The sequence below is a fragment of the Chrysemys picta genome, chromosome 4, assembly GCF_011386835.1.
Source record: "Chrysemys picta bellii isolate R12L10 chromosome 4, ASM1138683v2, whole genome shotgun sequence".
NCBI classification, from domain to species: domain Eukaryota; kingdom Metazoa; phylum Chordata; order Testudines; family Emydidae; genus Chrysemys; species Chrysemys picta.
Genome location: NC_088794.1, coordinates 7,580,468 through 7,591,634, shown reverse-complemented (window position 1 = coordinate 7,591,634; position 11,167 = coordinate 7,580,468). Strand labels below are relative to the sequence as shown.

At 51.2% G+C, this 11,167-nt stretch overlaps 1 protein-coding gene across 3 annotated transcripts in view; it reads left to right on the top strand.

Annotated features, from left to right (window-relative positions):
* The first annotated feature begins 9,323 nt into the window (after positions 1–9,323).
* LOC101948023 (integrin alpha-D-like) overlaps positions 9,324–11,167 on the top strand; it is a 28,277-nt gene continuing 26,433 nt past the window's right edge. For 2 of the 3 annotated variants that reach the window (XM_065594241.1, XM_065594238.1), the window contains exon 1: positions 9,324–9,908. Coding sequence is in view for 2 of the 3 variants with exons in the window: in XM_065594238.1 (XP_065450310.1) it covers positions 9,872–9,908 (37 nt within the window). In the remaining variant the exon portion in view is untranslated. The remainder of the gene's footprint in view (positions 9,909–11,167) is intronic. The other variant, XM_065594239.1, reaches the window with a different exon arrangement.

The window sequence follows — 11,167 nt, the reverse complement described above, 5'->3', positions numbered from 1 at the left end:
GGAATTGTGTGTGCAGTGGAGTGGCTTGTTTTGGTAGGGTTTTTGCTGTTGTTTTGACCTGCCTTTGCTGATATGAGTCATCACCATGCACCTGGCACTTGGAATGATAGGTGGGGAGATTTGTGATGGTCCTTACTTCCTGGGGGAGTTGGTTCCACAAACCAGCCCCCGAGAAAGTTTTGTCTCCGGCACAGACAAGCTTTACCCTTATTGTAGAGAGTTCTGTTGGGCCCAGGCCATGAGCTGTCAGCCCCAGCCAGTGTTGAGAGCACCGGACAGGATAAATTCACACATGGTATCCCATGCTGGGGAATGATGTTCTGCAGTGTTCTGGATTGGTCAGAGTTTCCTAAGCACTGATGGCTTCATGTCCAGGTGACGGTCCATCACATTACTGTAGTCCAGCTGAGAGGTGGTGAATAGGTGTATAACTGAGGCCAGGGTGGGACAGAGTGTTCTAGCCAACCAGAGATCGTAGAAAAGGTTACCCATAGATGCTGCTATGTGAGAGATCAGCATCAACAGGGAATCCAAAAGTACTTCTAGACTATGGACTGAACTGACCAATTGTGAGTGTGCTTGTTCAACTGGAGGAGACTGCACCAGAGCTGTGAACTCTTCAAAGTACTTTCCTCTGCCCACCAGCAATACCCCTTGTCTTGCTCGGGTTCTTCATCAGCCAATTGTTTTTAACCATGAGTTGATCACATCCAAGCACTGGCCATTTTTGGTGGTAGTGGTGTGTTGGTGTGTGCCCAAGGGTTTGTAGAGCTGTGTCTCATCTGCATATTGCTTGCACTTGAGTCCATCTGACGATTTCACCTAGCAGTTGCATGTAGATATTGAAAAGGACTAGACAGAATTGATCCTTGTGGGACTTCAGTATCTTTCTGGGTATCAAAGTCCCTCAGTCCTCATGGTTTAAACTTCTGAGTGGCCTTCCCACGTTGCTTTCTGGCTTGGGCAGTGGCTTCCCATTTCCAACTCTCACTACATAAAGGGACATTTAATTGCTCCTTCAATTTAGTCTGAAAGAAAGGTGTTTAACACTCCTAACAGCTTTGCCAATGAATCAAACACCACTTGATGGCAGCTATTAGCCTCTTCCTTAGGGCACAATTCTAAATAGCATTGTACCTTTTGAATTGAGTGGTTAGTCAATATTCAGGGTCTTGTGCATTTTTTTTGTTAGAAGGTTACATTGATGATGGGGTCAGATATTCCTTTGATGCAATCCTGTTTGTTTACAAAGAACATACAAAATCCTGTTTCCCTGAACACAGCGAGAATCAAACAGCAGGAGACAGTTTCTTTGCTCCCACCCCCAGCCCCCTTTCTAGCTATCACTCTGTCCAAAACCTCTCTCACCTCTTAGTCAGGGTCAGGCTTTCAGTGCTTCTGTGGCTAATGTTTCCTTGCTGACTTCCGTTTCCTTCTGTTCACACACACAGCACCCAGAACCCCCCCCCCCCCCCCCCCCCCGCCCACAGCTCAGTTTCCAAGTGGCCTTTCATGACCTTCATTTTGCGCAGCGGCTCCTATGGTTTCAGCTCGCCATTTCATAAAGGAGCTTGATGGTTCGTTTCTTACATGTATCCGGAATGAAGGGCAGTTTGAATTAGTCTTTATCCAACCCAGAGCAATACCCTCCCCTCTCAGGAAAGACATAGTTTAGCAAATTACCAATGATACAGTCTTAAGTATTTCTATATTGACACAGCGTCTTACTGTCAAGATGTTTTTCATGCCAACTCAGATTTGATCTTACAAAATATTGCATCGGAGATGGGAGTGTTCCTGCTGTGGGCAGACAGCATCCCCTCCCCATACTACAGTAAAAGCTATCCTCCAGACAGGAGCCTTTTTCCAACTCTGAGAAGGCTACGTCGCTTTCTGCTGGCCACTGGAATGTCTCACCCAGCCTACACAATGGGCCCCCATTGCACTGGGCACTATATAGAATTTATTACGTGTATTACGGTAGCACCTAGGCGCCCCAGTCATTGACTAGGATCCAAACGTGCTAAGCACAGAACATTATTTACTGGGTGAATTACGGTAGCATGTAGGCTACCTGCCCATGGACCAGGACCCCACTGTGTTAGGTACTGTACATTTATTAGGTGTATTATGGTAGCACGTAGGCAACCACATCCCCATGGTTTTAGGCACTGTACAGAAACGGAACAACAAGACCCAGAGGGGTAGATTTGCCAACCCTGATCCTTATCCTGAAGCTTGAGATGTTTCTCGATTCCCTGGGCCCAGGCCTTGAAGCTAAGGACCAAGCCTTTGAACCAGATTCAGTATCTCAGGGTATGGAAACTAAGCTGCATTCAGGTGAGCATGAATTTAAGGTGCAGGGCTCCACTTTCAACATGGGTGAAACCCAACAGGAACAAGACTCTCCTTTTCTAGAATCGGAGCGTCCGCACATGGCGTCATTCTGGAGTTGCTCCTGAAGGGAAGCCGGTGGAGGGAGTGGACAGTCTGATGCACGCCCAATATCCCGCACTGCAGCGTTCTGTACCAGCTGTTCCTAAGCACCAAAGCTTTGGGCAGTAAAGTCAACAGGGACTGTCCCTCATGGGCTTCCCCGTGCTGACTGCAGCACCTTCCCCCTTCAGGGCATCCGCTGCCCCCTGGGTTCGGTCCTTGCAGGCAGGACCGAGCTCTGATTGCAATGGGATCACCACTGAGATTTCTCCCCGTTGTGGCTTCCCTGATGCTCCATAAGGCTGGAGCTAGGAGCCCTCCCCATCTTGGGGCTTCCCCCTCGGGTTGATCCTCTGGCAGTTCATAAACTCTTCATTCGAGCTGGCTTCATGCTCTACCATCCCCCGGTTGGGCACTGATAATGGCCCTAAGCAGTATCACCATCCTTCCTGGGCCCCCCTTTCAGCCCTGCTCTCTCACACAGAGCGCTGACCCTCCGGATTGTCTCCCTGGATCCCTGGCTCCTACCCAAGCCTGGAGTCTCTCCCCCAGGCTAGAGCCTTATTCCCAGTCTGCCTCCAGGCTATCTGCCTCTCCAGGGCCTGCCCCTGGAGTCTCCTTCTCTCCTGCCACCCTCTCCCTCACTCAGCTCCCCCAGGGTTGGGTGTGCAGGAGACACAGGAGCAGCTGACCAGGGCTGAGCCCAACTCCCCTTAAAGGTCCAGCCTTTAAGCCTGTGACACCACTCTGAGCACACTGGTGGGTCTTCTGCTGTCTGCTCAGGATAGCAGGTTGGGTGACTGGGGGCATATACTCATATCCAGTATTGCCAGGATCCCAACAAGAGCAGTCAGGGCCAGGTGTCAGAGCAGGGACAAACCTAAGGCTAGGTGTAGCCGAGGAGTCCATAGTCAGGTCCAGACCAGTTTGGAGACCTTCAATATGGAGGGTCAGATTTCAGGATCTGAGTCTAAGTCCAAATCAAGCCAGGAGTTGAAGAGCATGGGCCAGGGGCAGTGATGGCAGCTACTGAAAACCCACACTGCTGCCTGGGTGGAGACTGAACTGCCCCTTGGGTTTATATGGGACAGGGAGCCAATCAGGAGCCATGGGGCTGCTGCCTGTCAAACCCATGAGGCGGAACTTCCCATGGTCTTTGTCCACAATATAACCTTATAACATGGGGTATAGATATTTCAGTGAGATCAATGCCTGCAGCAACTTACACAAGCATTTCATAAAGTCTAAACATTACACACATTTTTCAAAATCTAATACCTAATTTAACAGGTGAGCCAGACTGGTTCCCAGCTGTGCATGTGTCAGTGTGCCATGCCTTGGCATGAGCTGACAGCTGGTCTGCCAGAGTCACAGATGTGTTTTAACGCGGTCCAATGCAAAGCTGTCCATCCAGGAACAACGAGAATATCTTTCACATTTCCTGGATGGGGGCCTGTAGCCTGGAAAGCAGTGACTCTGGAAAGCTCGTAGGGGGTGTTGTTAGGGCTGTGGGCATGTCATGGTACTAAAACAATCTGCTGCGGTGGAGCAGACGTCACCGGTGTGGTGCTCTGCTCTGTTCAGTGTTGATAACAGTCGGCTGCATGCGTGTGTTCCCTTTGTGTGCTGCCCCAGCTCTGCAGATCGCTGGTACAGCAAACCGCGAGAGAACCCCCAATGACCACAGACTCTGATAAGGTACGAAGGCACCCGGTCGGGTTTATTGTCAAATGAAGCACAGTAATAGTTCCTTGCAGATTCTACAGGACATACTACGAATTTGTTCCCCCGACAATGGACCGGCTCAGTCAGTGGCGGGACTTTCCACTGCCCCCTAGGCCGGACAGAGACATCCACTCAGGGATGCATTCTTATACCCAGGTACAAACAGCTTACACATCACTCCTGACGTATTGAGGTACCACTTCTCTATGCATTAGGGTGCTGCCTTTCCCCTGGTACAGGTTGGTTCGAACAAACAAGTCCATCCATCATATTGTCCTTTTGACCCTGTCTTTAGGATGGGTCTGCCTGTTCCTTGTTATCTCCGTGGGATTTGTTCGTACCGGGATGTTCTGGTGCCATCCTGGCACACGTTCATCTTATTAGTGCTTGTATGTGTGTACGTGCAATTAGCAGCCAACTTCTGGGAGCAGGACCTGCCTCTGGCTCACAGCTTAACTTTACTTTTTATGTTAGCAAAGTCTTGAGCATTACTTTTAGTTCAGGCCTCATGTCTCATACCAGGCCTCAGGGCCTCATCTTACCACACCTGACGCGCAAAGAATATGTCATGTAAATTGCACCTATTAAGGAAAATATAGTAGCAGATGCCCTGTCCTGGAATGAGGGTTCTGAGCCAATGTCTACAGATCAGCCAGTGGCTGACCCTCTGCAGCCTTGCAAGCAGCGGCGGCTCCAGGCACCAGCGCCCCAAGCGTGTGTCTGGGGCGGCAAGCCGTGCAGGGCGCCCTGCCAGTCCCTGTGAGGGCGTCAGTCAGGCTGCCTTTGGCGGCATGCCTGAGGGAGGTCCACCAGTCCCGCGGCTTCCGTGGCAATTTGGCGGCAGGTACACCGAAGGATCTCCCGCAGGCATGCTACCGAATCCGCGGGACCGGGGACCTCCCGCAGGCAAGCCGCCAAAGGCAGCCTGCCTGCCATGCTTGGGGCGACGGAATAGCTAGAGCCGCCCCTGCTTGCAAGAGAGGACGGGTGACCCTGGGAGGCCCTCGGTGCCACCTAGCAGAGGACCTCATACTGTAACTCATACCAGGCCTGATGCACTCACTGCCCCCAACACACTGTCATAATATGGACCTTCACAGTGTCATGTAAGGTATGGAGGGAAGAGCTTAGTGAGCTCACCACAGGACAGAGTCTGGCACTCCTGGGAATCTTCCTGGCTCTGGAGGCAGAGACAATGGGCTTTGGGGAAGTATAAGGGGACCCAAAAGACATTCTAGTTTCCAGCACATTGCGGAGAGCACCCTCTGATTCTGTGACCGCTGGGACTGGGAAGAGCTAGAGATGCTGGTAACTGGGCATAAGTGAGAAAACTCAAGCAAAGATTGTAACTCACTAAGATTAAGTTTTAGGTCCTTGAAAGTGTGTTTGGTTCGTAGCCAGACCTGTCCCTTTTTCTCTTGCTTAGTATCACTTAAATCTCTGTTCTTTGTAAAATAACTTAGTTTTACTATAAACCATCTCTGTGCTGTTGTATTGACGTATGAAGAGAGTCCTCAGCTAAGCTAACAGGTTGGTGTGTGCACTCTGTCTCTTCGGAGGCAGCAAAGAAAAATGTCTGTGAGTGTCCAGGGAGAGGGACCGGACACTGCAGAGAAACGTTTCTGGGGAACTCGGGAACTGGGGCCGCTGACCGTTACCTGCAAGGCAAGGTAAAGACTGGCAGAGCCTTGAGGAGTTGGCTGGAGAGATGGACAGACAGGTGGCAGGGAGCTGCCAACCAGTCTAATCTCCAGTAAAGCTCACTCCTTCTAAGACAGAGGGGTGCCACAGTGGCGCACAGTTGTGGGTGTCCTGTAAAGAACATCACACTCTGTGCCCCACCCGGAGGCGGCTACATCTCTGTGCTGGGCAAGGGATCGCTGTGTAAATGCTCAGCCTGGAAAGCGTGTCTTTGTTCTGCAGGTTTGAAGGCACAAGGAGATGAACGAGGATCCCGCTGTCTATTTTTAAATGGGGAACCGTGTCCTGGCTCTCCGTGTGGTTTTGCCATTTCCCCTTCTGTCGTGCGATCAGATGCCACGTTCTGGTACGCGATAAGAATTGGGGAAATTAGAAGTCAGGTTGCCTCACTAGTTCCACATTTTTCTGAAATGACCAACCCCCCTCCGTGTTTTTCTTTCCATTTCTGCATGTTCAGACAAAATATGTCAGACAAAAAAGAACGTTCAAAGACGGTGGGGGTCCACTGCTCAGTGGAGAAGCTGAGCTGGTAACGGAAGACGATAAGAAGGCAATGAATTCAAATCAGCAGAGCCGGATGCTATTCACTGGAGGGTACTGAAGCGATATTGCCAACCCCAACTGTTCAAAAATCATGAGGCAGGCTCACGAAAAATCATGAGATTGTTTTTTAAAATCATGAGATTAGCTAAAAACAGGAAATTTTGAGTTCTTTTTATTTGCCTTCTGCATTTTGAGCCTTTTGGCTGCACTGGGGTCACATTTTGAAGCTTTCTCCACAGCCACAAGAGCTAGAAACTTAATTTTTCTTTAAGAATGAAGGCTGAAATCATCACATATCCACTTGACTCCAGGAGCTGGGGCTATAAGGACAACAATAATTATCATGAACCTCATGACAAAGTCATGAGAGTTGGCAATTCTGCTGAAGGAATTAGCTGAAGAAACCTCAGTGCCACTAGCAATAATATTTACAAATTCGTGGATGACAGGAGAGGTCCTGGAAGACTTGGGAAGGGCTAATGTGGTGCCCATCCTTAAAGAGAGGAAAAGGGAGGAGCTGGGAAACCATAGACCAGTCAGCCTAACTTCGATACCTGGGAAGGTACTAGAGCAACGTATAAAACATTCAATTTACGAATACCTGGAGGATGAAGGGGTAATCGATAGCAGCCAGCATGGAGTTACCAAGAACAAATCATGCCAAACCAGCTTGATTTCCTTCTTTGATAGGGTAGCTGATTTGGTGGATAGGGGGAATGTGGTAGACCTAATATATTTGGATTTCAGCAAGGCTTTGACACAGTCCCACATGACATTCTCATAAGTAAGCTGGAGAAACGCAGGCTCGGCGGAACTACCATTAAATGGATACAAAATTGGTTAAACAACCACAAACAAAGAGTAGCTATTAATGGAATGATGTCAGATTGGAGGGAGGTCTCAAGTGGGGTTCCACAAGGATCTGTTCTGGACCCGGTGTTGTTTAACATCTTTATTAATGACCTGGAAGTACGAATAGAGAGCTTACTGATCAAGTCTGCAGATGACACAAAGCTTGGGGTCGGAAAATGCCAATACTTCAAAGGGTAGAGCTAAAATTCAGAGGGATCTTGATAAATTGGAGAACTGGGCTATAGACAACCAAATGAAATTCAACAAAGACAAATATAAGGTGCTACACATAGGGAAAAAAAGCCAAATGCACAAATACAGAATGGGGGATAACTGGCTTGGCAACAGCACTGCTGAGAAGGATCTGGGAGTTGCGGTGGATCACAACCTCAACATGAGTCGGCAAAGCGATGCTGTTGCAAAAAAAGCAAATGCTATTTGAGGTTGCATTAATAGTGGCATAGCATGCAAGTCACGGGCAGTGATAGTACCACTCTACTCAGTGCTGGTTAGGCCTCAGCTGGAGAACTGCGTCCAATATTGGTCACTGCTGTATAGAATGGATACAGAGAAACTGGAAAGGATCCAGAGACTAGCAAGAAAGATGATATAAGGGGTGCAATGCAAGTTATATGAGCAAAGGCTGAAGGAACTGGGTATGTTTAAGCTTGGAGAAGAGGAGATTAAGGGCGGACATGATGACAGTCTTCAAATACTTGAAAGGCTGCCATAAAAAATATGGAGAAAAGTTGTTCTCTCTTGCCACAGAGGGCAGGACAAGAGGCAATGGGTTCAAACTATAGCACAGTAGGTTTAGATTAAATCTCAGGAAAAACTTCCTAACTGTAAGAACAGTGGGACAATGGAACGGCCCTGCCTCGGGAGGCCATGGAAGCTCCTTCACTGGAGTTTTTCAAAAGGAGGCTGAACAGCCATCTGTCCTAGATGGTTTAGACACAACAAATCTTGCATCTTGACAGGGGGGTTAGACTAGATGGCCGTTGTGGTCCCTGCTAACCCTATGGTTCTATGTTCCTCTGGACCACAGAGTGAATGGGAATCAACCACATCTGGGATGGGGCGCGGGGACTGTTTATACAGTGATCACTTGACCGGCGCTGAGATGCAGCCACTGGGAGAGTGGACCACAGGGGCTGGTTAGCCGTCACCCAACAACACAACTTAGAAGAAGTGAAACCCAGTGTGCTGTTGAAACCCACCCTGCCCCCCCGAGTTTCCTCCATCATGGCCATGACCTAGCAGAGCCCTACTCCACTCCTGTGAGTTGCAACAGGGTGCAGCTGCCAAGGGGCTCAGGTATGAGCTCCCCACTGGTGCAGATCAGGTGGGAGCCCTCTGGCTTTCTCACACCGAGCGGCTCACACAGCCAAAGGGGAGGCACTGGCCCAGAAGGGTTTGCTTCTTCAGGAATGGCTGGGAGGGAATGTTTGTCCAGTGGTCGTCACTGGGTGTAAGAAAAGTGTGTGTGGTTTTGTCAGTGCAGGAGTGTGTGTGGTTGTGACTATCTGTGTCTGGTTGTTTCTGTCATATTGTGTGTACGATTATGATGGTGTCTAACTGTGCATGTTTTTGGGTGACAGTGTTTTGTGTGTGTGATTTGTGTGTCTCAGTATTGTTGTGTGTCTAGCTCTGGCTCAGTGTAGTTGTGTATATGTGTCTGTGTGTTTAGCTGTGTGTGTGTGTCTCACTACAGTTGTGTGTCTCTGTCTAATTGTGCATGTGTCTGTCTATCTCTGTGTAGTTGTGTGTCTCTCTCTCAGTGTAGGGGTATTTCTCTGTCTAGTTGTCTCTGTGTATCTAGTGTTTTTGTGTCTGTTAGTTGCGTGCCTCTGTGTGTGTGTTTGTTTGCCTTGTGTGTGCGTCTCTCTCTCACTCAATATAGAGATGTGTGTGTATATCTCAGTGTAGTTGTGTGCATCTGTGTAGTTGTGTGTGTGTTTCAGTGTAGGTATGTTGGTTGGTCTGTGTTTTTGTGTGTGTTTTTTGTCTCTTGGTGTGGTGTGGTGTGGCGTGTGTGTGTGTGTGTGTGTGTGTGTGTAACAGGGTGCTGCCTAGGAGAAACAAGCCAGGCCCCTGTTAGCGCTGTTCCAGAGGAAGAAGGGTATTAGTTGGGCTGGCGGAGGGGCCACACCTAATTACCAGAGTGGATCCAGTTGCAGGCCTGAGTAGCCAGCCTGCCTTATAAGGCTGGCTAAGAGATGGGAAGCAGGGGGAGACAGGAAAGGGAGGAGTGTGGGCTCTAGATCCTTGCTGGCTGGGAAGTTAGTAGTTGCCCAGAGTGTTGGTCTCTGTAAATAATAGGTGGTGAGGACACAAACAATAAAAAGACACGGGTGCTGCACTTCAGTTGGTCTCTGACAGCATTTGTGGAGGGGCTGAGAGCAGGCACTGCTAGAGTGTGTCTGACTAGTTGTGTGTCTGTCTCACTGTCGCTTTCTTTCTTTCTGCCGCCTCCTCGTAACACACTCTCCTTCCTCTGGTCAGTGTTTCTCTCTTTTCGGTATCACTTCTCTTTCCTCTGCACCCTCCTCTCCAGGCAGCGTCCTTGAACCTCTCACTCCCCGCTCCACACACACCCCTCACCCAGCAAAGGATGGACCCCCTGCCTCTGCTCCTCTACCTGTGCGCAGGTAAGTGCCAGCCAGAGGGACTGGGAAAAGCTGGGATCCTCCACATGGGTGCCCAGTGAGTACTCCCTGGCAGGCGGATGGGAACAGCTGGACAGTCAGGAGTCAGGACTCCTGGGTCCTTTCCCTGGTTGGCTCTGGGGGGGTCTGGTGGGTTACAGCAGGGGCCCTGTGTATCAAGACTCCTAGGTTCTCTCCACAGATTTGGGAGAGGAATGGGGCTGTAGTGCCTGAGAGGGTGGGGGATAGAGCTGGCTCTAACTCCCTCCCCCGCCCAAGCAAAAAAAAAAAGCTGCCCCACCGTAACACACCCCCCCCAGCACCGCGCCGCCGAGCGCTGCGCCGCTGAACACCCCCCCGCCGAGCGCCGCGCCGCTGAACACACGCCCCCCCCCGCCGAGCGCCGCGCCGCTGAACACACGCCCCCCCCCCCCGCCGAGCGCCGCGCCGCTGAACACACGCCCCCCCCCGCCGAGCGCCGCGCCGCTGAACACCGCCGCACCGCTGAACACCACCCCACCGCCGAGCGCCGCGCCGCTGAACACCCCCCCCGCTGAGCACCGCGCCGCTGAACACCCCCCCCCGCCGAGCGCTGCACTGCCGCCCTCTCCCGCCCCCCCACGGAGCGCCATGCTGACAAACCCCCCCTGCGGAGCGCCCCATCGCCACACACACCCCGCTGAGCGCCGCACGGCCGGGTGCCCCGCCGCCGAAACTAAAACCCCCAGCACCGCCTGACCGAACCAAAAAAAAAAAAACCCTGAGCGCCCCCCTGCCACCCCAAGATTGGGCGCCCCTTACCAGGTGCCGCCCCAAGCATGTGCTTGGTCAGCTGGTGCCTGGAGCCGGTCTGGGTGGGGGGGCTGATAATCAGGACTCCTGGGTTCAGTTCCCTCTGTGTTCTTTTCCCCCAGACTCTCTGGGATGGGAGTGGGTCACAGTGCGACTCCCCTTCTCTGTGGGGTGTGTGCTCTGTAGGATGTGGGGGAGGGTCTGGCAGGTGTGAAGTGGATGCAGTGTTTGCAATTGCGCAAACCTGCTGTAAAACCACAGATGCTTCCTCCTGCTTCAATGTCACGTCCCTTTTGTCCCTGAGGCCTGGACTCATCAGGGAATGGAGGGGGCAGACTTTGGGGTGGCTGAGAGTGAGGGGGATGGACTGGGAAGGGGGGACAGACTGGGAGATGGGGTCTGAAAAGGGAAGAATGGGGGAGGCCAGCTCAGCTTCTCCCACCCTCCTAGAACCATCTCAGTCCCTGTCT